Source organism: Haliaeetus albicilla, chromosome 7, assembly GCF_947461875.1.
Source record: "Haliaeetus albicilla chromosome 7, bHalAlb1.1, whole genome shotgun sequence".
Lineage (NCBI taxonomy): Eukaryota > Metazoa > Chordata > Aves > Accipitriformes > Accipitridae > Haliaeetus > Haliaeetus albicilla.
This window is the reverse complement of record NC_091489.1, coordinates 1271243-1298610: the sequence shown is the minus strand read 5'-3', so window position 1 is coordinate 1298610 and position 27368 is coordinate 1271243. Positions and strand designations below refer to the sequence as shown.

The 27368-nt window shown below is 42.8% G+C and overlaps 3 protein-coding genes across 3 annotated transcripts; all 3 read right to left on the bottom strand.

The window, feature by feature from the left end:
• Nucleotides 1-52: 52 nt before the first annotated feature.
• LOC104310482 (keratin, type I cytoskeletal 13) lies at nt 53-4255 on the bottom strand. Its single transcript, XM_069786345.1, has 8 exons — nt 3694-4255; nt 2831-2913; nt 2524-2680; nt 2177-2338; nt 1686-1811; nt 1364-1590; nt 709-800; nt 53-387 (listed from the first exon to the last, which is right to left on the bottom strand). The coding sequence occupies exons 1-8, from the start codon at nt 4186-4188 to the stop codon at nt 368-370; spliced, it is 1362 nt and encodes a 453-aa protein (XP_069642446.1). The 5' UTR covers nt 4189-4255; the 3' UTR covers nt 53-367.
• Nucleotides 4256-9466: 5211 nt separating this feature from the next.
• On the bottom strand, nt 9467-13366 carry LOC138685930 (keratin, type I cytoskeletal 13-like). The gene is made up of 8 exons (XM_069786343.1): nt 12783-13366; nt 11920-12002; nt 11573-11729; nt 11226-11387; nt 10735-10860; nt 10413-10639; nt 10167-10255; nt 9467-9750 (listed from the first exon to the last, which is right to left on the bottom strand). Exons 1-8 carry the CDS (start codon nt 13275-13277, stop codon nt 9731-9733), a joined length of 1359 nt encoding a protein of 452 aa, XP_069642444.1. The 5' UTR covers nt 13278-13366; the 3' UTR covers nt 9467-9730.
• Nucleotides 13367-19368: 6002 nt separating this feature from the next.
• On the bottom strand, nt 19369-25427 carry LOC104325416 (keratin, type I cytoskeletal 13). Its single transcript, XM_069786342.1, has 8 exons — nt 24616-25427; nt 23758-23840; nt 23139-23295; nt 22330-22491; nt 21831-21956; nt 21373-21599; nt 20179-20582; nt 19369-19728 (listed from the first exon to the last, which is right to left on the bottom strand). The coding sequence occupies exons 1-8, from the start codon at nt 25336-25338 to the stop codon at nt 19703-19705; spliced, it is 1908 nt and encodes a 635-aa protein (XP_069642443.1). The 5' UTR covers nt 25339-25427; the 3' UTR covers nt 19369-19702.
• Between the last annotated feature and the right edge of the window lie 1941 nt (nt 25428-27368).

Here is a 27368-nt window from a genome sequence, read left to right as displayed (position 1 = left end):
ACCTAAATTTAAATACAATATTAATATACCAAATAGATTGTTGGGGACACAGTTTTCTTTGCATTGCAGAAAAGTAAAGTTTTATTAGAGGCATTGTTATCAGCAGAAAGTAGATCAGCAATTGCACTGCAGGTAAGTGTACATAGATACAGTGATTGCATGTGAAGAACAGTATAAAAAGGAAAAAGTAGATAATTTTAGGAAAGTCCTAGAAATTATTCATCTCGACTTCATGAATAACATTTGTAAAGCAGTCTGTGCATTGGGTAGGTACACAGTGCATGTGCTGTGTGTATTATCACGTTGTAGGCCAGGCTGCTCAGATGGCAGTAGGTAGTTCAGGGAAGACCAACGCATCAGTAGTATCTTAACACACTCTTGACTGCCCTGTGGAATGAAAGAAGAAACCATTACTCTGATAGGGAAATCAAGAGTCTCTTGCAGCACTGACATTTCAGAAGTATCCATTGTTTAAATGTCCATCTGTGTTAGCAAAAGCATGGGAAAGGAGCTTACTCTGTTTCTGTAACTGAAGCTAAGACACCTTGAAATTAAGAGATTTGATTGTGAATGGTTTAATCCCTCTTGCAATTGCAAATGTGGAAGTCATATCACAAGGGATAGTATTAACAAGAAAAGAGGTGAAACAAAATATGAAAGCCATGGGGACAGGATAAATTAGGATCCTCTTTGGAAGATGTTTCTTACCTGTCTTGTCACCGGATTGACCATGAGAATAGGAAGTAGAAGAATAAGAGTGGGAGGATATTCCCCCTCCTTGGAGAGCTCCTTGAGACGTTCTGTGTAAGGAAAGGAGCTTTAATGAAGGGAATGGTAAATACATGCATAAACAGACATACTGTGACATAATGTGCAGTGCATGTAACAGCTCAGCTTTTCCTGGACTTTGCAAGTATTTCTTTATATTTTTTTTGTTTCATTCCCTTCAGCTATATTTTCCTAGAAAGCTGTAGAAGCAGAAATAACAAATGGCTGTAGAAGTATAATTCTTATACTCTCACAGTCCAGCTGTGCTTGCTCATCTGCTGACAGAAGGCAGTAGATTACAGTTTGGTTTTGTATGGTGATTCCTCTCATGGAATTCACTCTGCACAAACAGGCCAAGAGGAACTGATTAATTGAAAATATGTCAGTGACTATATGCTCTGTGTTTCCCTCTGTGTTTGATATGCTTATTAAGTTTATGATGTATACATTTCAATGCAGATACTGTAAAAACCCCTGTGTATTTAGATTTCACCAACAGACTGGTAGGTGAACATTCAACTCTGTCTTCTGTGAGTCCCAACAGAGAAAAGATTGTGATAGAATTTATATCCTTATTTGCAAACAGAATACATACACAATGTCTTGCTGTCCCTCCTGCAGCAGTGCCCGGTACTGAGCAATCTCCTGCTCCAGGCGGGTCTTGATGCCCAGGAGCATCTTGTACTCCTGGTTCTGACTCTCCATCTCACAGCGGATGTTGGCCAGCTCCTCCTCTACAGAGTTAATCTGCCCTTGGATTTGTTGTAGCAGGCAGCCATAGCGAGATTCAGTTTCTGCCAAGGAGTTTTCCAGAGAGTTTTTCTGAAAGGGGAAATGCAGGAGTTTAGGACCAGAGCTCTAACCCTCCCTGCCCATTCTGAGGAGGGAAGGGCCCTCAGCGATCCTGCCCCACGTACCGTGCTGAGCTGCGCCTGCAGTTCGATCTCCAGGTTCTGCATTTCACGTCTCAATTCAGTGAGCTGGTGGCTGCTTGTCTGGATGTCCTGGCTGCTAGAAGTGACCTGCCGATTGACTTCTTCAATCTGCAGGAGTCAAACCCCAAACACACTTTCTGAGTGAGAAAAATCCCCTCAGGGAGCAGATTTGCTGACTGAGAACTAAGATAGCCAGGGAGCCTCTCCCTTTCATCCTGTCCTCATCGAGGACAGCCTAGTCATTGCTCCGTACACCCTGACGTTTGACCCCCCTTTGCACATCAGATGTGGCCTGCTCCCTCTCTGCCACTGCAGTCTTTCCCCAGCCGCTTTTTCCTTCCCATTTCCCGAGCTGTGCAAGTGAGGTGCAGGTGAGCAGCCACCTCCTTTTAGCCAAAGGCATTGCATGGCCAGTACCAGGGTGTCTGGGTTTTGCCACAGAAGGAGACTCCACTTTGTGCTTTGCTACGTACCTTGACTTCATACCACTGCTCAACCTCTCTGCGGTTCCTCTCAATGATCTGCTCGTATTCGTTTCTCAGGTCGTTCAGTATCTTTGTCAAGTCTTCACCAGGGGCAGCATTGACCTCCACGCTCACGTCACCACCGGTCTGAGACTGCAGCTGTCTCATTTCCTGCAGAGAGAAACAAAAGAGCACAGGTCATTTCTTGTGTTGGGGACAGTGGACAAAGCAGTATCAAGGTACAAAGGAATGACAGTCACATGACATAAGGCTGAAATGACTTGATATGTAACTTTGGGAACCATGAAGAGACGAAGGACTATGTCTTGGACACACTACGTATCATTGGATCGTACCTCCTCATGGTTTCTCTTAAGAGCAATCAGCTCATCCTTCAGGGACTCTAGCTCGGATTCCAGTGAAGACCGAGTGCGAGTGAGATCATCCAGGAGATTTCTCAAGCCATTAATATCAGCCTCCACAGTCTGACGGATGACCAGCTCATTCTCATACCTTCACCAAAGACAAAAAGCATTACACATTCATTTCATTACAATGTGTAGGCTTGGTCATACCACTTAGAACAGGGTGTCATAACGTGCATTCATGAATCTTGTAAAATTGATGACATGAAAGACGCAAGGTTCACAGAGAGGTACTCACTTCATTCGGAAGTCATCAGCAGTCATCTTGCTGTTATCGATGTCGAGAAGCAGCTTGTTATTGTCCACAGTGGCAGAAATGATCTGCAAAAGGGGAAGTTGGAGAGGAGTCTTTCTGTGTTCTAGACATCCAGGACAAGAAGAAAGAAGACCTAAAGCTTTGGTAGGGCATTGTTACAGAAAGTTGTTGAAAAGCCATGCCACAGGAACTGGTGTGTGCAAGATTTTGGCTTCCCCAGACATTCTGATGAAAGAAAATATTGATGAGGGAAAGAACAGAAGAATGTTTATGCTGGGAGATCACCAACACCTATGGGTTTCTGCACTCGGGGTGTGTAAGGAAGTGTAGTCTTTGTCCCTGATGCTGTAATTCGCCTCATTATAAGAAAAGCCGATTGTAAGGGAAGGCCTTGGTCCTTCCAGCTGGTATATGTAGAAGTGTGCAGAGACAAAGGGAGTTCAGATCTTGCAGTCCAGGTGCTTTGGCTTTGCACTCCATCCAGCTGGACTGGGTGGGAGGAGAGGGAAGGACTGGAAACCACACATGCCTGGTTTGGAGCCACCTGTACAATGTGGGATTTCAGTTACGTGCGCCAGCATGTTTGGGCCTGGTGGAGCACTCCTTGATGCCTCAGGCTGTGCCCCCACAGCACAGCCCTTTCACTTGTGGGGTGGTTGTGGGGGTTTGCTTCCCCAAGAGATGGGAAGCGCAGCTCAGCAGTTTTCTGCCTGCGGTACCACCAGCAAAGCCATCCAGTAGCTCCCTCCCACCGCTTTAGAGCCAGTGCCAGAGGGAAGGAGGAAGTCCTTACAAAGGAGAAGAGCAGGCAGGAGATGGAGCCATGTTAGTCGGGGCTATCCTACCTGATTTTGGAGCTGTTCGATGGTCTGGTAGTAGGAGGTGTAGTCCTTTGAAACACTGGGAGCTTGTTTCCTGTACCACTCCCGGATGTGGTGCTCAAGCTCAGCATTTTCTTCCTCCAGCCTTCGTACTTTGTCCAGGTAAGCAGCCAGGCGGTCATTGAGGTTCTGCATGGTGACCTTCTCATTGCCGCTCAGAAGGATGTCTCCCCCAGCACCAAAGCCTCCTGCAAAACCACCACCAAAGCCTCCCCCCAGGCCACCACCAAAGCCTCCTCCTAAGCCTCCACCAAAGCCACCAGCAAGGCTGCCAGCGCTCATGCCCCCTCCATAGCCAATGCTGCATGCTCCCCCACCATAGCTTCCACCGCCTATCACAGAGGAGGCATATCGCCTGCAGGAGACAGAGGAACTCCTGCCACTACCGCCACCGCAGACGCCTCCACCTCCACCGCTCCTGTAAGAGGTACTAGATGTTCTCTTGATGCTGCAGCTCATGGTGGAAGTAATCAGATATCCAGCCCCAAATGCAAAGCCTGGTGCACAGCTTGATGCGGAAAATCAGACTGCAGTCTTCTCTCCTCAGTGATGGCTATTTATACCTTGTTGGGTGGGTGTCACCTGTAAGGCAGTCCAGCTTCCCATGAAGTTTGCCAGCCTTAGTGCTCATGCCAAAAGTGATGTGCTAAGGGGAATTTCTTTTGGGGCTTGGGACAGCCCTCCCCATTGGTATTGTGTTTGCATGCTGATTCACCCAAAGCATGCACTATAATTTCAGGTGGGTGGCTGTGTGTTAGATTTTGTTTCAGATAGTGTGTTGCTGGCTACTTAGTGAGTGAAACTCATTTTAATAGTTCTTCTTTGTTCTTTGTAGTAATTTTTTTGTCCTGAAAGCAGGTGGTGAAAGCACCATCTAGTTACTCTGCTTTAATTTCAGAGTTGGAGAAATACAAAGTCAGGCACACTGTGTGTGGTTCTTTTTTCACTTTGCCTGCAGAACTGCCAGTAACTGACACTTCTGGAAACAGAATCTCTAAGAATTTAGGTCCTTCCCTACACAGAAAGCTCATCATGGGCACTGTCTTTCAGAATGCTTAGTGGTGAATCTCAATAGAATAACCTTTAAAGAAGCAGTGATATTTCTGTTTTCACCAAACTCTTGTAGTATCACTTCCAGGAAATAATCATATGTCTTGCACAAAGCAATGGACATGCAGAAATGTAATTTTAAAGTTATTATTTTTTTAAATTTTGTGCAGATTTCCAGTCACTCAAAGATTATTTTAAACTGAAATAGATGTGTAGAATCTATAAGGTATCACTGACTCTGTCTTGGGAGAGGAAAGCAAAAGGATTCAGCTTTTCAACTCAGCAAAACGGAGGCTAAGATGATTATCAGCTTGCTCTGGAGAAAGGAGATACCATGGCTATTTAAAATAAAGGACAATCCTGTTGTCCACATAGGAAAGGGCATAATCTGGTTTTGAGTGTATCTGGGCTGGAAACTAAGGGGAGCTTTTTATCTATGGGAGGCATAGGGGTCTGGAAGGTGCTTCTGTTGAGGGAGCTTTGGATGGAAAAGAGAAACAGTTTTGAGATTGACCTTGATCAGTTGATGGTAGGGGTTTTATCCTCATACATTAGAGACAGCTATGATGACCCTTTAGTTCCCCTTGCCTTCTATCTTTTGCCTCTCTAACACTGCAGAGGTCTCTAACACTGCTGCACAATTGCAGCATTTCTGTAAGAGAACAGGATATGATGAACCCTCCTTTGGAAATGAAATTTTGCCTTTAAATAACTTCTGGAAAACATACATTTTAAGCCTGAAAGACAAGGGGCCTCTTTATGTAGGAGTTAAACATTGATGGGAATTCATCTCTGTTTGGAAGTTAAAAATTACTAGTTCATTTCATTGTTGGTTTCTTCATTTACGATCTTACTTATACACAGCTTGCAGTTGTGGCTGGAGCAACATTTTCTCTCTTAGCCGTAACAATTATGAGACCCATAAAAGTTACTAATGCGTGTTATGGCTGACTGAAGAATCACAGAAAGCCATTTACCCTCTTTCTTGATACCCCTACACAGATTTTCATAGATATGCTGAAGATAATGTAATACTTTGATCTTCATAATTATGATTGTTCTTTTATTGGTAGGTCTCTAATTATCTGCACGTCAGAACCAGTTGCTTTGCATATGTTATTGAGACTGAGTCATCATTATTAAAAAATAAAAATTATTTTCTCACAGGGTGTGATTCCTTAGTCATATTTTCCTCATTAGATTGTTGAAATGCACCTTTATTCTTCCCTATGAGATGTTTATTGCTGATTGGCATTAATGCCAGAGGTGTTGATTTTATATCTCCTTCTCGGCATTGTTGCATCATAATATCTAACCCAACAATTTCAAACATTTCCCAATGCTGTAATTTCATACCATCAACAGATGCCTTTTCTCTGTCTCTCTGTCCCTCTTTTCTTTTTTTTTTTTTTTTTAATAGCTGATCTAACTATGCTTACTGCTGTAACTGTGTCACAAATACTTAAACTTTAGACTTTCTATTCCATAACTCATGGGTATTTCCATGTCTCCTATGCATTTTTGGTCCACCATCCTGTGGACACAGCTCTTTGGCCTGAGATGGCTGTTGTGAGTCAATGTGGACATACCGATTTACTTCACAAGTCTCTTAAGGTCCATTAACAGTTGTAATCCCTGCGATGACAGAAAAAGGTCAGACATCTTCTGTTGTAGAGGGTATAGAGGCTCCTCAGCCATTTGAAGAGACTGTTAGAGCTTTGAAATCATATCTTGCCCTGGAAGACTTCTTGCTCATAATGCACCCCATGAGCCTCTGTAAATCAGAAAAGTTTGTTTGAAGTAACAGTGTTATGAAGCCTTTCCAAGTGCTGTTTGCTCACTGGTGAAACTGGATGCAGAGCCACAAACAGATACTCCGAATTGGCAAAAAACCCAAAAGTAGTCAGTGGTTTTCACAGAAGCTATGATGCTATTACTGGGTATATGTCTTTAGTCACACAGGAGGGAGAGGACAACCTCAGAAACAATTACTGGTAATTAATTGTTCTACAACAAATGAGTCAACTGTGGTCTTGGTAAGAAGAGTGCTACGCCCGTGAGTCTCATCAGGAGCTCCATCTGTGCATTCCTCATCTGTCACCCATCAACTTTCAGCATCACTTACCTGTGCATTTCTTCAGTTTGTTCAGAGATGAACGATTTCCATAGCCCCAGATACTTTTCTTACTTTTCTCTTATGTGACTCCCTGGGTTGGACCCTTATATCTTGCACACATGGAGACCTAAAGAAAATCCTATTAAATGTGAGCTATTTTAATTCTACAGTCTATCTAAATTGTTAGTTCAGTAGCCCTTTCTACCACTGAAAAAGGAGAAGTTTAAAAGTAATTCCCAAGAGAAATTAAGCTCTTCCAGTGTAGCAATCCTTTCCTATTCTCTTTCTCTCTACCTGCTAGAATATGCTGTTATTATCAATGATGTTAACTAATTGAATTCTAAATTCCTCCCTGCCAAAGCCCTTTTTTGTCTTTCCTGTAGATCTTTTCAGAACGTTAAGCAACCGTATTGCTTTTTCTGAGAACCATGGATGAAGTGAAGTGAGTGCCAGGAGCAGACAGTGATATCGAGATACCTGACTGAACATATACAAGGTTACTGGAGCATCTGCCAGCCTTAGATGGAGGCAGTGAGGCATGCTGTGCTTTTGGCACACCTATGGCATGTTCCATGCATTTTCCCCAGGACAGCCCTTGCCTCATTCTTAGATGGAGGTTAGTGCCTCATGAATCAGTGGTGATATGCAAAAGGTGTTGTACTGTCAGCAGAAGGAGGACTCCACCAGTGACCTAATCCTGCTGCAGTGACTGGCAATCTTGCAGTGCATCCACTCCTTTCAGTCTGAAGATTTTGCATAGCTTTCGTTTTGCAGATTTAACTTAAGACTCTTCATAGTGCTGCCTATTTCACAAAGACCTTGCATTCTTACAAATTAGTTCAGAAATGGGGAAAGACATACTGCAGCTCTGGTGTTCCCTTGAGTTCTCTGGATGTGCAAGACTGTATTTTTGATCATTCTAATACTTCTCTGTACTTCTGGAAGATTAGAAGGAAGCAAAATAACCTTTCAGTACTTATTTATATACACTAACTGTAGTTCAAGTTTCCATAATACTGCCTCAAAAAAGACGTCTTCTTAAGCTGTTTTGGCTATGTTAAGTACAGCTGAGATGTGAATTCTGGCAGCCTTTGGAGATGAAAGTCCGGTCTGCATTTGCTGTACCTCACTTTCTATACTGTTAAAACCTGAAATGACCCTTTTTTTTTCTTTGGAGGAGTGCTTTTGTTCATACAAATTCCTGATGCTGGCCTGAAAAACGTCAGTTTGGAAACCTGTTTTTTTGACATGAATAGAAAGTATCTCTTTGTGGATACTTACTGCAGACTGCAATTACAATAGTGTGATAGCAGAGCCAAGCCACATGATTAGTGAAGGAAGACCTAACCTAAATAATACCCTTGTAAGTTGTTTATGATGAGAAAACCTTTCATTCAATTACCCTAACAGAATACCCTCAGTCTTAAATGAAACAGCAAATACTAGAGACCAGATTTGATAGGTGGAGAAGGGAACAACAGGTGCTTATAATTGAATGAAACCTGGTTGATTTTGTGCATCTGATGCACACAGAGATTGAAAAAGGGCTTCACTGTCATCTTCAGAAAGCAAAATATTATAAAATAGCTGTTCTAATGTAGTATTGCCCTCTCATCTCCAATTTTATTGCATATTTTGTCTTCTTAAGCAGAAAAATAAAGTATAGAAAATACTTTCAGTGGATGAAATATGTCTCTCTCATTCCTCTTAAGGCATAGTATCAGCCAATTGAGTGTACCGACAAAAATTGGGTTCTTGGTATTATATTTGTGTTTGAATTGAAATTTCTATCATAAAACATGGGAATGTTTTTGGTGCATGAAACTGAAGGAAACAGGCACATTGCCTTGTTGGCTGTATTTCCTAACAGAAGTTAGCAATATGTAATTCTCTGTGTAGTCAAAGGTGTAGAAATACTTGATGTCAGGAAACCCAGATGTACTGGAACAACCTATACTGAGTCACACCTTCTCACAGGAACCCTAGCTATGATGAGCTGAGTAAAGCCAAAGCTTAATGGACTCAGATGAGTCATAGTAGTGGCTGAACACAGTTTAGTACATTAACAGTTAATTAAATAATCTTCAGAGCATTACCCATCATTGGTATTTTCTTTCTCCTTTCACTCACATCATTCAGAGTGTCTTCAGTAAAAAGCAGCAAGGCAAGGGGCCAGAAAGTAATCTGTTAGTGGCCATTAGAAAACAAAATGGTAAATGGTTTGTAATTTCACAGGAAGGAGAAAAATTGTGTCAAGAATGGATTTCTGTTTTCAACCTAATACCGCTTGTTTTTGAGCAGAGAGTTCTGACACTCTCACCTGACTGACAGTTCCCATAGGCAGAGCCTGGAAGACATCACACTTCATACAGCCTTCATACAGCCATGCTCAGAATTAGTGAATTTCCTTTTACTCAGTGATATTATCTCAGCATGGTGTCCATTTTCTTAGTACAAACCAGATTTTCCTGAGACTATGTTACAAAGTATGATAGGGCAACCTGTATTTGATTGGTTAGCTTGATAAATACCTGTTCAAAGTTTGTTAAATTAAATTTCTCAGGCACACTGTTTTTATTTGCATTGCAGAAGTAAAGTTTTATTAGAGGCAGTGTTATCAGCAGAATTTAAGCCCTTAAACAAAGAACCAATTGACAAAGACAAGTTGAGCAAGACAAGCATTGCAGAATGAAAGAAGGGGTGATGAGGCGGGTGACCAGGCACTCCTTCTCAATTATTCCAGTTGCATCAGCTGTACTGCAGAAGTGCTTCAGTCTCTCATGGTCCAGGTTCAGTGCCTCTCAGCTGGAGGTTGCCAGCATCACTGCTATTGCTCTAGCACACTCTTGACTGTCCTGTATAAAGACAGAGCAAATCATTGCCTTAAGGGGAAATCTAATCTTTCCTGCTGAACTGAATTCTTTCACCTAACATGCTGCGTTAGCAAGAGAAGCTCAGAGGCTCCAAGCCCAGCAATACCCTAGGTGCTTTCTCAGAACTGTATTTTTTTTCATTCCAATAAGCAAAAAAGCATACCCCATTCTGTAAAGTTTATAATCTGTATTTTATATTTAGGTAGAGAGAAGGGCGAGACTGTATTTTAACCTCATTCCTCTGTGGCAGAGTCAGTGAGGTTCTCTCACTCCTGCACTACTGCACCTAGGAATCTTGCCCAGCCAAAAATACAAAACTTTTTTCTGACAAAATACATTGTAGTCTTTGGGCAGGTGTAACCCACTAATAAACATATTCTTACAAAGTGTTGTCTTACCTGTCATGTCACCACACTGAGAATGAGAGTAGGAAGTAGAATATGAATGGGACGATTTACCACCCCCTTGGAAAGCTCCTTGGGAGGCACTGTAAAAGGAAAGTAATTAATTCACCAAAAGACACCTAACCACTGGATATTCGGTCAAAAAAGATGTTGTTATAGCTCCATGGACAAGAAGTATCTATTAGCAATTAAGTACACAGGATTTCTTTTTATTTCCTTGCTATAGTATGGAATACGTACACAATGTCTTGCTGTCCCTCCTGCAGCAGTGCCCGGTACTGAGCAATCTCCTGCTCCAGGCGGGTCTTGATGCCCAGGAGCATCTTGTACTCCTGGTTCTGACTCTCCATCTCACAGCGGATGTTGGCCAGCTCCTCCTCTACAGAGTTAATCTGCCCTTGGATTTGTTGTAGCAGGCAGCCATAGCGAGATTCAGTTTCTGCCAAGGAGTTTTCCAGAGAGTTTTTCTGAAAGGGGAAATGCAGGAGTTTAGGACCAGAGCTCTAACCCTCCCTGCCCATTCTGAGGAGGGAAGGGCCCTCAGCGATCCTGCCCCACGTACCGTGCTGAGCTGCGCCTGCAGTTCGATCTCCAGGTTCTGCATTTCACGTCTCAATTCAGTGAGCTGGTGGCTGCTTGTCTGGATGTCCTGGCTGCTAGAAGTGACCTGCCGATTGACTTCTTCAATCTGCAGGAGTCAAACCCCAAACACACTTTCTGAGTGAGAAAAATCCCCTCAGGGAGCAGATTTGCTGACTGAGAACTAAGATAGCCAGGGAGCCTCTCCCTTTCATCCTGTCCTCATCGAGGACAGCCTAGTCATTGCTCCGTACACCCTGACGTTTGACCCCCCTTTGCACATCAGATGTGGCCTGCTCCCTCTCTGCCACTGCAGTCTTTCCCCAGCCGCTTTTTCCTTCCCATTTCCCGAGCTGTGCAAGTGAGGTGCAGGTGAGCAGCCACCTCCTTTTAGCCAAAGGCATTGCATGGCCAGTACCAGGGTGTCTGGGTTTTGCCACAGAAGGAGACTCCACTTTGTGCTTTGCTACGTACCTTGACTTCATACCACTGCTCAACCTCTCTGCGGTTCCTCTCAATGATCTGCTCGTATTCGTTTCTCAGGTCGTTCAGTATCTTTGTCAAGTCTTCACCAGGGGCAGCATTGACCTCCACGCTCACGTCACCACCGGTCTGAGACTGCAGCTGTCTCATTTCCTGCAGAGAGAAACAAAAGAGCACAGGTCATTTCTTGTGTTGGGGACAGTGGACAAAGCAGTATCAAGGTACAAAGGAATGACAGTCACATGACATAAGGCTGAAATGACTTGATATGTAACTTTGGGAACCATGAAGAGACGAAGGACTATGTCTTGGACACACTACGTATCATTGGATCGTACCTCCTCATGGTTTCTCTTAAGAGCAATCAGCTCATCCTTCAGGGACTCTAGCTCGGATTCCAGTGAAGATCTAACCAGAGTCAGGTCATCCAGGAGATTTCTCAAGCCATTAATATCAGCCTCCACAGTCTGACGGATGACCAGCTCATTCTCATACCTTTAACACAAACAAGAGTCACGCAAATGAGGAAATGAAATGATGGCAGTCAATAGCACACATCTTTCCACGATCGGTATCCCAATAAAACAAGAAGACTCAGTAACACCACTCAAGGCAGTGCTGCCTTGTCTCCTGAGACTATGAGCTGGATTTGAAAGACATGTAAGGTTCACAGAGAGGTACTCACTTCATTCGGAAGTCATCAGCAGTCATCTTGCTGTTATCGATGTCGAGAAGCAGCTTGTTATTGTCCACAGTGGCAGAAATGATCTGCAAAAGGGGAAGTTGGAGAGGAGTCTTTCTGTGTTCTAGACATCCAGGACAAGAAGAAAGAAGACCTAAAGCTTTGGTAGGGCATTGTTACAGAAAGTTGTTGAAAAGCCATGCCACAGGAACTGGTGTGTGCAAGATTTTGGCTTCCCCAGACATTCTGATGAAAGAAAATATTGATGAGGGAAAGAACAGAAGAATGTTTATGCTGGGAGATCACCAACACCTATGGGTTTCTGCACTCGGGGTGTGTAAGGAAGTGTAGTCTTTGTCCCTGATGCTGTAATTCGCCTCATTATAAGAAAAGCCGATTGTAAGGGAAGGCCTTGGTCCTTCCAGCTGGTATATGTAGAAGTGTGCAGAGACAAAGGGAGTTCAGATCTTGCAGTCCAGGTGCTTTGGCTTTGCACTCCATCCAGCTGGACTGGGTGGGAGGAGAGGGAAGGACTGGAAACCACACATGCCTGGTTTGGAGCCACCTGTACAATGTGGGATTTCAGTTACGTGCGCCAGCATGTTTGGGCCTGGTGGAGCACTCCTTGATGCCTCAGGCTGTGCCCCCACAGCACAGCCCTTTCACTTGTGGGGTGGTTGTGGGGGTTTGCTTCCCCAAGAGATGGGAAGCGCAGCTCAGCAGTTTTCTGCCTGCGGTACCACCAGCAAAGCCATCCAGTAGCTCCCTCCCACCGCTTTAGAGCCAGTGCCAGAGGGAAGGAGGAAGTCCTTACAAAGGAGAAGAGCAGGCAGGAGATGGAGCCATGTTAGTCGGGGCTATCCTACCTGATTTTGGAGCTGTTCGATGGTCTGGTAGTAGGAGGTGTAGTCCTTTGAAACACTGGGAGCTTGTTTCCTGTACCACTCCCGGATGTGGTGCTCAAGCTCAGCATTTTCTTCCTCCAGCCTTCGTACTTTGTCCAGGTAAGCAGCCAGGCGGTCATTGAGGTTCTGCATGGTGACCTTCTCATTGCCGCTCAGAAGGATGTCTCCCCCAGCACCAAAGCCTCCTGCAAAACCACCACCAAAGCCTCCCCCCAGGCCACCACCAAAGCCTCCTCCCAAGCCTCCACCAAAGCCACCAGCAAGGCTGCCAGCGCTCATGCCCCCTCCATAGCCAATGCTGCATGCTCCCCCACCATAGCTTCCACCGCCTATCACAGAGGAGGCATATCGCCTGCAGGAGACAGAGGAACTCCTGCCACTACCACCACCGCAGACGCCTCCACCTCCACCGCTCCTGTAAGAGGTACTAGATGTTCTCTTGATGCTGCAGCTCATGGTGGAAGTAATCAGATATCCAGCCCCAAATGCAAAGCCTGGTGCACAGCTTGATGCGGAAAATCAGACTGCAGTCTTCTCTCCTCAGTGATGGCTATTTATACCTTGTTGGGTGGGTGTCACCTGTAAGGCAGTCCAGCTTCCCATGAAGTTTGCCAGCCTTAGTGCTCATGCCAAAAGTGATGTGCTAAGGAAATTTTGTCTGAGGTAAGTAAATCGCATTACCATTCTGTTCAAGTATGTCTGTGTTGATTCACCCAAAGCATGCACTATAATTTTATGTGGGTGGCTCTTTGTTGGATATTTTGTTGGATAATACAGTATCTCATAGCTTCTATTAATCTGGCAATATATCACTAGTAATAGGAGTTAATGAAGGCTCCACCTTGGTTGTCTGTCTCCTTCAGTCTTCTGTGTGGCGAAATTCAGTATTTCAGCTTTCATCTTCCTCCTGTGATCACAGACAATGATTCGTAAGACCAGCAGCCTCCAAGTGACTCTTCATTCATTAATTTATTCAAAATTTATATTAGCTATTTAGAAATCTACTTTAATTTACTGAAATAAATTATTATCTTTTAAAACTGCATTCCCATGTCTGTTATACAGAGAACTTTACAATGAATTTTTTACTCTCTTGTCACTACTTATATGGGAGAAGGTCATTCTGGTATTTAACTTTTTCTGAAACTGCAGGATGGTGATTGCAGTCTTTTTTCTTGTTGAAGAAAACTGGGTGACAGCCACAAAAGTAGTATTTTGCAAAGGAAAACATATTCAATCTTTTCCTATCAAACAGCTATTAATTTTATTTTAGCTGTTTGAAATGGACTCAGAGGAAATTGAGGGGAGAAATGTTTGATATTTCATATTTTGATAATCATATTAAAAATAGCCATTTCTCAGAACATGTCCTTGAATTATATAATGCTGTAAAAAATAAGTTTGATGAAAAGTTACAGTGCCAAAGATTAGACCTGAAAAAATACAGTCATCATCTGAAGCTGTTACAGTGAATTGTGTTTGCCAACCATGAGAGAGCATCTTGCAACACAAAACAGAGTAAGAAACAATTGTGTATTTTTTTCCACTGCCTATGCAATATGGGATGTTCAGTGAGTTGCTTTTTCCATCTTTACTAATCAAGCTTCTATGAAACTGAGAAAAGCCTTGAACAGAAACAAATTCTCGGGTTTCCAGCTGTTTATTATATATTGGCACTATAACTCCTGCCGAAGAGTCATTTGGCTAGTACAAAGGAAGCACAAGGAGCTGGTGGAACCTGCTATGAATTACCACCTCAAAATCAGTTTATCCACAGTGAGGGAGGATGAATTCAACCCAGAAGTATTTTAGGAAGAGATTCCATATTACAGAAGAACTCCTTAAACTCCTTAAAATTAGCAAAAGGAGAGTAAGAAGGGATTGAGTCACATTAAACATGAAGGTACGCGTCAGAGGAGGGGGTAGGATTGTTTGAATTTGAAGACATTGTGCCTGTATGTGCCTATGGTGGGTTGACCCTGGCTGGACACCAGGTTCCCACCCAGCCACTCTGTCACTGCCCCCCTCCGCTGGGGAGGGGAGAGGAAATAGAACGAAAGGCTCATGTGTCGAGATAAAGACAGGGAGATCATTCACCAGTTACCGTCACGGGCAAAATAGACTCAACTTGGGGAAATCAGTTTAATTTGTTACCAATCAAATCAGGGTAGGATAAGGAGAAATCAAGCCAAATCTTAAAATCACCTTCCCCCCACCCCTCCCTTCTTCCAGGGCTCAACTTTATTCCTGAATTCTCTACCTCCTTTGCCCCAGTGGCACAGGGGTACAGGGAATGGGGGTTGCAGTCAGTTTGTCACACATTGTCTGTGCCGCTCCTTCCTCCTCAGGGGCAGGACTCCTCACACTCTTCCCCTGCTCCAGCGTGGGTCCCTCCCACGGGAGACAGTCCTTCACAAACTTCTCCAATGTGAGTCCTTCCCGTGGGCTGCAGTTCTTCACGAACTGCTCCAGCGTGGGTCCCTTCCATGGGCTGCAGTCCTTCAGGCACAGACTGCTCCAGGGTAGGTCCCCGATGGGGTCACAAGTCCTGCCAGCAAACCTGCTCCAGTGTGTACTCCTCTCTCCATGGGTCCACAGGTCCTGCCAGGAGACTGCTCCAGCATGGGCTTCCCACGGGGTCACAGCCTCCTTTGGGTATCCAGCTGCTCCATCGTGGGGTCCTCCACAGGCTGCAGGTGGATATCTGCTCCACCATGGACCTCCATGGGCTGGGGGGACAGCCTGCCTCACCATGGTCTTCCCCATGGCCTGCAGGGGAATCTCTGCTCTGGCGCCTGGAGCACGCGCCCCCCCCCCCCCCCCCCCCCCCTTATTCAGTGACCTGGAGGTCTGCAGAGTTGTTTCTCTCACATGTTCTCACTGCTCTCTCTGGCTGCAGTTGCTGTTCTGCAGCAACTTCCCCCCCTTCTTCAATCTGTTATCCCAGAGGCGCTACCAATGTCGCTGATGGGCTCAGCCTTGGCCAGTGGTGGGGCTGTCTTGGAGCCAGCTGGCATTGGCTCTATTGGACATGGGGGAAGTTTCTGGCAGCTTCTCATAGAAGCCACCCCTGTAGCCCCCCCCCTACAAAAACCTTGCCACACAAACCCAATACAATGCCCCATGGATGTAAAAAGAGCTGAGGCTGAAGTCCTGAACAGGAGTACCTTTCGACTGTGCTTTGCTCTTAGCATGTAGCTGCTGCCATTCAGCTTCTCAAACACCCGGTGAAAAAGCACTCCTACCTGCCTGTCTCCCAGAGCAGCACAGGCACTACAGGAAGCTGGTTACAAACAAGATTCCTGCTCCCACCATGCCTCTGAAAACTGACAGACAACTATTTGAAAATAGTAGAGCTTCAGCCTCGATAAAGCCATATGCTTGTAGAGTCTTCTGGTTTTGGGTTTTTTAATAGGTTCATGATTTTACAATAGGCTTTTGTATATCCATATATATAATTTTCTTCTTTTATCATAAGAATTATATAGGAAGGCTTGTCAACAAAATATTGTTGATTTGGAAGGGGAGGGGTGTAAACTGTTACCACTAGAATGTTATCTGCTATCTGTAGAAGTGCTTAGTTTTTAGAGGCTTAATATGTGATGAGATATAAACTTGAGGTGCTGAATGCCAGAGCTTGAATTCAGCTGCCTAAGGGCATGTCCCTGTAGATACTGCCAGTGACTTCAAAAGAACCTAGAGATGTTAGCTCTGACTCCTTAAGAGAGAAACAAAATTTTGAACTTAAATTGAGACCGAATTATGAAAAATATCTACAAAATTATGACTTACCAACTTTTTGTCAACTAACTTTAATAGAAACACCTTCATGTCAGTTGTGAGTTTGCATACTGCTGTGTTTAGAGAGAATGCTGTCATATCCTTGGTCATGATGTGCCTCCTTCTGAGGCTGAAACACTCTAGGATATCAAGCGCACATACAGAAGTTTTTCCTATACCTTTTCTACCATTCTCGGAATGTTTTCCAGCTCTGTCGTGTTATTTCTGAGACAGGGTCACCAAAGTTACAGCACTCAAAATACAGCCCAGGGTATCTATGTGCCCTAGACAGATAAGGTGGAATTAATGATGTTCTTCATTTTGATCTTCTGTGTATTGAATGGAGAATCATCTTTGTGGCCATAACCTTTAGGGGGACATATCCCCAAATTTCATAGTTCTCCATGGAAGACCCCAGCTGTATTCCATTCATCCAAACATTCTCACTGTCTAGATCCATAGGGCTTTCCTCAGTCTCTGTTCAAGATACAGTGAGATACGCTCTTTTAATTTCCTTAGCCACACCAGTGACTTTCTCCTGAAAATCCTTCTTTCCCTCTAACTGAGCCTTTTACTAGGTGCTGTCTCCATTCTGCCTATTTTAACCCCTTCTGAACTTCATCATATGATGCATAGCATTTAGTGCCTGTCAGGCAGCAAGGTAATTACGAGACAGGAAAATAAATACTCTTTAAAGCTTAATTTAAAGTGTAGATTGACATCTGTGGAGGTAGTTGTAACATACAAGATGCAAGAGGTAACAATATAGTACCCTCTAGAGGGCTTTGGCATAAGCACAGTCGATTCTTTGAAATAATCCGCATACCATTTACTATGAACATTATATCTCTTTCTAGATGATGTGTGTAGTCTAAGTATCTAAAACAAAGAAATAGAAATCAGCATTACTAGAATCTCTTTCTTCCTGTTGTGTGTCACTGGAAGTATTTGTGTAGCACAAAGTCTGTTTCCAAGTGTTGAGAAAGTTTGCATGGCCATGTGACCTGTGTTTCTGGAAACTAATTTTGCATCTATTCTTTCGATCCACACCCTTGTGCGTCAACCTGTTTTACTTTTCGTCAATGGTGTTAGCTCCTCTCCCACAAAACCCACATTTTCTTTGAGTCTTTATTCACCACTAGAGGCCACTCCCTGAGCATACAGCCCTGCCTCAGCAGTTAAGCCTGCAAATCCATGTACAAGTGAAATATACCCTTCACTTGTGCAGCCTCAGGGTAATTTTGGCCCCTCGTTTGCCCGGGATACTCTGCTAGCCTTTGCAGCTCAGGCCACTGTATGCATTTTTTAAAAACTTAGCTTCACCGTAGACATCCTGTCTTGGCGGGGGTTAGGACAGAGCCTCCTGCAAACAGCTGTACGAGCTGAACCTGCCTCAGGGGAGAACTACAGGAAGACTGGCATGCTGGGCATGGACTAGGATTTTATGTTCCTTTCCACGTTTTCCACTGGTGGATTTACTTGCGAGCTACACAGCCTATAGCTGACTTCTGTTCTGTGTGGTCTAGGTGGTAGCTGTACAATGGACTAAGACTTCCAAATGAGTCTGAGGAATTCAGATGCTAACTTTTCATTAAAATTAATAAAGCTGTGGTTTGTGATCTGCCTACTTTGGCAGCCCTCTCTCCTCCAAAATATCATGCATAAATTCCTGAGATTCCTCAAACATGCACAAGAGACTGCTCTGAAAGGCCTAGGACAATACATTTCATTTCCTTTGATCTCTGAATTTGTTAGTCTTCAGAAGGCAAAGTTATTTTTTTCAACTAAGAGTCTCTGGAAATGGGTTTTATCCATGGGGGTGGGCTGCAATGAAACAAGCTACTGTTTGTTTGCATGAACAAAGTTGTCCCAATCACAGAAGAAAGCCATACTATAATTTCTTTGAAATAATGACTGTAAAAAAGCATATAAAAAGCTGAACAGAAGCAAATGCAACTCCCAAAAGATAGCTAATAACAAGAGAGTGCTTTCTGATTATTTGTTTGCTGACTTGCTCCAAGCTGTTGCAGCAGCCAAGCAATAAAATTTTTTGCAAATTGTAGTCAGGAATGGTTTTAAGTACTAGTTGGATGTGGCTCAGTTTATGTTAATTTTCTTCACAGTACAGATCTTCCTATATCCAAAAGTAAACATTCCAGGTACTTTCACATGTACTTCATTTGTCACAAGTAGAAGGCAAATATTGCTGTTAGTATTAACATTTTATGGAGGAGAACTTTGTAAAGATCCTGTAAATTTTATCTCCTTTTAACTTCTCTTCTGTTCAAAAACAGATCCCTAGTTTGTGCATTTCCAGTTTAAACCCATGAGTGTCAGTTAAGTTTTTGTGAATCACAAATTGAAACATTCTTTCATTTTGCAATCATGATTCTGTAATCATTCATGTTTCTTTGTGTCAGGCCTGGATGGGCACTCATTTGTTGCCATCTTTATGAGCATTCATATAGTGCTGAGATGCTGCAGTCTGTTCTGGGCTGATACTCAATTGCTATTGAGTCTTAGAGCTGAGCTCCACAAGAGTATCTGGCACATTATTAAAAAAAAAAGGCACAGCCCAGGATGCTTCAAAAATATTATGATCTGCCCTGAATGCTCAGAAATTGTGCTTTAACTCTAAATTTCATTGTCAACTACTGTAATGTATCATCAACTTTTCTACCTGGAGGCATGTGTTGGCATGGCTTTGTATTTTCTTTTTAAGTGTTTACACCTACAGAATGGAAGAAAACTTACACACAAGATTCTGGTTGCATCAGACAGAAATGAAGTTTTATTAGCGACATTTTCCTGATACAGAACAATCCAAGCAACGAACAGGTTGAATCTATAAAGCAAGTAGCTCAAGTGCCAATGATTGAAGCCACAAAGTATTCCAGGCAGAAGAAGCACATAGCATGCATGTCAGGTGGGCAGGTGGCCCATCTGAGTAGCTCTGATGGGCCTTTTTGGATAGATGGCATCAGCAACATTGAGGAACTGTTAAGAGCATCTGTCTTTCCTCAGGAGCATGCGGAATGTAGAGGATTTGGGCCAATTTCTGTTTGAAAGTTCTTGCACTGTAGGATCCTCAATGCATATTCTTAGTCAAAAGATTTTCTTCCATACCCTGTTTAGAAATAAAGTATTAATTCCTCCAGTACTGGCAGTGAATCTCTGAGGCACCAGTATCTACCAGATGGAAAAGAAGCTTCATTATGAGATAGGTGACCATAAGCACTCCAAAAGCATAAAGGAAAACTTCAGCATGGTACAAAAGCAGCAGTATTTATAAGATTCTGCAAAGAATGAGAGATGAAGAAAACCAGTTTGGGTTTTAACTACATGATTAGCTGATGTCACCCACAAAATTGAATAGATGTTGAATGTGTGTTTCTTAAGCAGAGTTGATCCTTTGCACACAAATAGGAAAGAATTTTTAATAAAAGTAAATCTAACACTTTCCAGAAATTTTAGTTTATCCTGGGTACTGTTTACCTCCAAAAGAGTATGTTGATACAGTGTATAAATTAGCAAGGATGGGACTGAGAGAACAGTGTCCCCATACAACAGTTCTCACCTTGGCTTTCACCACCGCTCCTGCAGGACTGAGACTGGGAAGATGAAGAGTAGGAGTGGGAACTGCTGACGCCTCCTGAGATCCTTCCCCCTCCTCCTCCTCCTCCTCCTCCTCCTCCAACAATACTACTGCATCCACCACCACTTCCTCCTCCCATTCCTCCTCCACCACTTCCTCCTCCCATTCCTCCTCCCATTCCTCCTCCCATTCCTCCTCCTCCCATTCCTCCTCCGCCACTTCCTCCTCCCATTCCGCTGCTGGAGGAAATGCTACCACCTCCATATCCACCACTCATGCTAGCACCTCCTCCTCCTCTTCCTCCTCCAGAAGAATAGCCACCACCTCCTATTCTACCACTTCCCATGCCTCCTCCCATTCCTCCTCCCATTCCTCCTGCTGGGATTCTGCAAAGAGAGAGAAAGGAGAAAAAAAATTAATCAAATGCATTTTTGAACTCAGAAGGAAATCTATCTACAGATACTGCATGGAAGCCTGCACTTCTCTTGTCTGTACTTCCCCTTTATAGAACCTAGCACAGAACAGCAAGACAACTGATGCAGTGCCAAATATCAACCTCTCCTTCAATTTCAGCCTGAATGGAAGAGTTTTTGCTTTTCCCATGCTCTGCTCAGATATTTCTTGCAAGGTTTAGCATTGCTGCTTTATCAGTGTATGGTGTCACTGCACTCCAAATTGGAAAGGCAGAAAATGAAACTTTAGCTGTTCTTTCAGGTGCCACTTACAAGCAGAAGCAGGCTCGCTGCATAAGGGAAACCAAAGTAGCTTGAATTTTCAGAGAATTGCACACTGAAGCTTCTATGAAGGTTTGGAAAACTATGGTCATTTTTCTGCTTACAGTCTTTTCCTAGGTGACTTATGTCTGTTCAGTTCTTGGCATTTTCTGGAACCAGGATAAAGGTAAGGGTCTGTATGTGCGTTTCCCTGTGAAGCCCCAAGTCGGTAGTTCAGAATTTCTGCATTCATTTTTCTTCATGTGATTTATATTCTGAACGGGTTTGCCAAGAAATGTATAGCACACCAAACCTGAGAGGCAATTGGTCAAGATAGCTGAATTAGCCTCATTTCAGTACAAAATCTGTTTTTCAAATGTAGACTGTTAATTTCCTGTCTTTGTGACTAATCTAGCAACCCTGTGTCTCACACAATGCTCTGTTCTTTTGTCAGTTTACATACACAAGGTCTTGCTGCCCTTCCTCAAGCAGTGCCCGGTACTGAGCAATCTCCTGTTCCAGGCGAGTCTTGATGCCCAGGAGCATCTTGTACTCTTCATTCTGACTCTCCATCTCACAGCGGATGCTGGCCAGCTCCTCCTCCAAGGGGCCGATCATACCCTGGATCTGCTGCAGCTGCATGTTATAGCGACGTTCTGTGTCTTCCAAGTTGGATTGCAGAGAGTCTACCTGCAAATGGAAAACAAAATACAGTGGTTTTGGGAATATGGCAAGTTTAACTAATTTTTATGGAAAAATTTGAGATCTTCACAAACCAGAAAAAAGCATATCTTTGAAGAGAAGTAATCCAGTGTCCCATTCTCTACAGATGGAGTACTTTCTATGTGTAACCATTCTTTCATTCTAGTTGCACATACAGCCTGTGTCACAGGTGAAGCAGAAGTAAATACCTTTACTTACCATGCTGATTTGTGACTGCAGCTCAATTTCCAGGCTTTGATATTCACGTCTCAGCTCAGAGATCTGTTGGTTACTTGATTGTATCTCCTGACCACTTGAGTGGACTTGTTGATTAACTTCTTCCATCTGAAAAATTCACATACAAAATTGAGGCATTTTTGATAATAAGAAAATGTTGTGGGGTTATCATAACAGCAATAAGAAAGCAATTAATATGCTTGAAGAAAGATGTAATGTAGACTGACCATGTGTATTTCCCACATGCCACTCTGCTAACTCACTCCGTGTAATTCACCTTGCTGCTGGAACACAGAGATTCTACATGCTTTACCACATAATCTTAGTACTCCAGAACTGACCTGTTACAGTAAACTGCTTAAAGTCATTTAAAGTTAATGTCCCTTAAATAATACATGACAAGTTGCCTTTCTTCTGCTGGATGTAAGTAGGTCCAGTTCTTTCTGAAAAATTTAGTAGCCAAAAAACCCCTGTGCTTTACCTTGGTTTCATACCAGCTTTCCACCTCTCTCCGGTTGTTCTCAATAAGCCGTTCGTATTCGCAACGCATTTCATTTAATTTTTCCATCAAATTAATGCCAGGGGTAGCATTGACCTCCACATTGACATCTCCACCAGATTGTGTTTGCAGTCCTTTCATTTCCTGAAAAAAAAACCCACAAACCACCAGGTTCTCAAAGGGTGAAGGTAAGGAGAAATGTCATAGTTTCAAATAAAGGAAAAGAAAGGGACACAAATCCTCACACAGCCGTATCGCTCCTGCAAAGGGGGCCTCATCTACCCTTGTTGTGAAAGGGAACAATTCTGCTATTCCTAAGGCAAACTTTACAGTGGACAATAGCCAGGCACCACGTATGCATTGACACTAACACTTTCCCCTCAGGGTCATAAGAAATTTTATGCAGTATGCTCTTTGTGAAAATCCTTTTATGTATTTTTCTTCTCAATGGGAAATATCATTGCAGGTAGTATAAATATTTTCTTTTGATTTCTCTATATATTCTATCCAATTTTCCTTCCATGAGTTCGGGAACAAAACTGTACTTTGTACTGAAAGCCATTCATTTCCCTGGTCTCATTTTGCCACATGTTGACCTAGGTGTCTTATTACATCAGTCGCGGGCAGCTGTGGATGCTACATACTCCTGAAAATCTAAGCCAGATTGTGTCAAGTTGGATGATCAAAGCCAGCAGCCAAAATCTGGTTACTGCTAGTGTAAGAAATCCACAAGAAATTCTCTGAGTGTTGAGGTTTTGTTAGTTATTATTTTAAAGTGTGGAGAAACTTACCTCTTCGTGGTTCTTCTTAAGATAGATCAATTCCTCTTTTAGAGATTCAAACTGTGTCTCCAAGTCAGATCTGGCTAGAGTCAGTTGATCCAAAAGTGGACGTAATCCGTTAATATCACTTGCCACACTCTGATGGAGAGTATATTCAGTTTCATACCTAAACAACAGACAAGAAAGATAGTAAAAGTGCTGCCAGACCTCTTTGTTTGTTATCTTGATTATGAACAGTTCCCATCAGTACACCTTTGATCTTTAATCCCATTGCTCAGTTCTTAAAAGAAAGGACCTAATTCTTTTTCCATCTCCAATAGGTTGGTTTGGTTTCAGTAGAATTTCTTTCTGTGAGATTTGTATGATGAGGATTATGCTTATAAATCTACATACAAGGATGGAGAAACTTAGAATGTAGTCCTTTAAATGGCAATCTTCAATAACTTGTCTGGAGAAAAATAATAATGAAAAACTAAAAAAAAACATTCTCAGAATGCTTTTGCTAACAATTATATATTCTGTCATTGGAGCCAAGAGGCTATTCCATCTACAAAGATTAATTGGCAATATGAACTGATGGGGTGTAAAGGGAGGCAAGGTGGAATGAAACAGGAAGGGAACAACTCACTTCAGTCTGAAGTCATCCACAGTCATTCTAGTGTTGTCAATGTCAAGAAGGATCTTGTTAAGGTCCACATTTGCACCAACAATCTGAAAGGGAGAGGGCAGATGTTAGTCAGTTGTCTTTTCAGTCTGACACATAGATAGAGGGAAGACATACCTGTGCAGAAACACATTACAGAATATCTTTATGGTAATGTCAAGCCTGACTAGTGCTGCAGGAGCTATATAGAGAGAGAAGAGAGAAGAGTGTATTGCTTCCAGTTAAAAGAAATTGCTTTTGCTGTCAATTTTGGTTTATAAATATCTATTAAAAATACCTTGTTGGAAATAATAACTAAATAATCTCTTCATATTCAAAAACAGTGGGAAAACAAAATTACCATTGCATTTGGCAACAACCGTATTCATGTAGGAGATATGGGACTATTAAATGGCTGAGGGCTAGAATTAGACTAAATGCACGTTGGCTCATCCTGCATATTCACAAGAAGATGCAATTAATATGGCCACTAGCAGCACAACATAAGCAAGCAATGATTATATCTCCTGTTCAAGAGAGTGAGGAACAAACAAGCAAGAGCACAGTGTTGAAGGGAGCACTGGACAGGCCCCATAATGGGTGCACTAGTAATGGTCTGCCACTGCACCAAACAATGCTACCTGTGCCAAATACAAGTGTGCCTGAATATGCATATCACCCACAGCAGAGAAAAACTGGTAGTCAGGCTTTGTCACCCCACCAGTCTGCTTCCTGACTAAAACAAAGGAGGGAATATATTGCCTCAAATAGGGATATTGTGCTGCAGGAGGCAAGTGCCGTTCTAATGAGAATCTGTTCAAAGTTAGTCAAATTACATCGTACCTGGTTTTGCAGTTCTTCAATTGTTCTGTAATATTGGCTGTAGTCCCTGGTAGAAGTGGGACCTTGATTTTTATACCACTCCCTGATCAGGTGTTCAAGTTGAGTATTTTCATCCTCTAAGCGTCGCACTTTATCCAAGTAAGAAGCCAGGCGATCATTGAGGTTCTGCATGGTCAACTTTTCATTTGTGGAGAGTAAGCCAGCGTCTTCACCAAACCCCACTCCACCAAAACTACCTCCACCATAGCCACCACCACCAAAGCTGCCACCACTAAAGCCACCACTGCCCCCAAAGCCACTAAATCCACCTCCACTATATCCACCACCACCAAAACTACCTCCACCGAGGCCAGCTCCATAACCACCTCCCATTCCCCCAAAACCACCGCCACCTGATCCAAATCCTCCTCCCATACTTCCACAGCCCATTCCTCCTCCGTAACTACCACCACTCATTCTCCCACCATAGCTACTGCGGCTAATCCTTCCACAACTGCCACTGCTAAAGCCCCCTCCATAGCTGTTCCTGGAAACTCCTCCACCAAAGCTTCTCCCAGAAAAGCCTCCACTTCCTCCAGAAGTGTATTTTCTAGTGGACACTGAGGAGTATCCACCAGACTTACGAACTCCACAGCTGCTACCCCCTCCACCACCACCACCACCACCACCACCTCCACTGCTAATTCTAGTGGTACTAGTCGAAGACTTAGTGCCACAGCTCATAGTGACAGCAGGTAAGAGTCTAACCACAATCCCAAATTTAGGTGCACAGCCTGATAAGATTCAGGACTGCAAATTTTCATCCCCAGCTCTCTCTATTTATACTTTTAACAGTGGGTGTCACCATCAGGGTGTTTCCTTCTCCCAGGGCATTTACCAACATTGTTGTTTGTGCCAAGAATAATTTGCTGAACAATATTTTTGTGCTGATATCTCAGCAATCTAGCCCATTGCTGCATTTATGGTGTTTGTTTAAGATAGAACATTTCTTTTCTTTTGGGTGGCATTCTTTTCATTTAGGTTTTTCTGGAATAGGTAGTCTTTTGCCTCATGCAGCCTGGATCTGCTTTATGATGGAAAAGCCACTTTATACAGGATCCTGTTGAAGCTAATGTTGAGATAATGTGTACCTCATGGAACTGTACAAGGAGAATTTTTGTTCTCAGTTCTTCCCTAAAAGAAAGAAGATGAGGCCCAAATCTCTCATGTTAGGCCATGCATTTATTTGTTCAATTATTAATCTCCTTTCTTTGCTCAGATTTTTGTAGCTGCTATTGTCAAAGACTGTTATTCTCTTTTGCTTTTTCAAATTTTGTGCATTTAAGATCTTCTATACTGCTTATATTCTTTTTCTCACTATATATGATAGTGCAAGAGTTTTATTAATAGGACTGTACAACTTGCATATTTAGATTGTCCAACATGTGTATCCCTGCCATCACTTAGAGAATATCTTTATTTATATGAGAAGTCTATTTCAAGCAATGCAGCAGGATTCTTATTTAAAAAGCAAAATCGTTCTTTTGTGAAGAAAGTGATAGGACAGCACACTAGATAGCTTAAGTCCTAGAATTCAAAGAGAAAAAAAATATTGGATTTTTTTCACCAAAGAGCTGTTGATCTAACATAGTAGGAAGCTGAAGCATACTTTAATTGTATTACAGTGTCAGTTGTAGCACAATTAGAAGCTGTATTAATGCAGACACTGACCTATAAACTACTGTGTGGGAAGGCCTTTTATGGTTTAATATAAAACTGTTCATCTCTATTGTTACAGGTGATAGAATAATTACACATACTGCTCTTAATGCAGAGATCCATGAGACTCTAAAATAGATCCTGAGAGAAAAGTTGAAAGGCTTTTCAACACAAATCGGTTGAAATCAGACTGTTGAGACCACAAAAGAAATTAGACCATACTTCAGTCTTGCACCGATCCCCAGAAGTTTAGCAAGATGGACTTGTAAATGGTTTTCATCCCCAGTTGTTAGTTTTGATGCTAAAGCAGAGTATCTGAAGACAGAATTGCATGTTTCTGAAAAATCTGTAAGAAGAGTCTGAGTTTGGGCAAACAGTGCTGACTGACTCTTTGATTCCAGTTGACTGTGATCTACAAAAATACCCTCATGTTATAATGTTTCATCTTAGTCCTGGGTAAAAACTAAATATTCTGGTTCAAATGCAGGATCTCATTTCCTCAGCATCTGCTTAGCTCTGTTCTTACACTGCAAGCTTTTATGAGAAATTTACATCTTATTTTTTAATACAGTAGAGACTTCATTCATGCAAACAGCCAGTCCCTACCGCTTAATTGCAAACAACAGCAAAACCATCAGCATTTGTGGTCTTGCTGTAGATGGACCCAAACAGTCACAGTTTGCTTGGAAGAAAGTGTACATTTTTCCAGTGACAGTTTTGTTCTGTTACTGAAATGTCTTCATTGCCTTTCTTCCTCTCTGTTTGGTTACTGATCCTCTAATGACTGTAAGGTATTTATGAAATTTAGCAATCTCCCCCTAAACCTCAGGTGCAGGGAACAAAGAAGGGCACATCTGAGGAACTACCATTTTTTGTCTGCTGTTCTTTTCTCAGCATCTTCAAAAAGAGCTCTTGTAGATGGCAATGCAGTGCAGTCCTGGCTTTCCAAAGGCCACCTTGATTTAGAAGTTGATGGTATGTCGCTGTTGTTTTTCACACTCTGCTATCAGTCTTCATGTGCATGATTCTTTTACAAACTGTATTTTCTGCCTCAA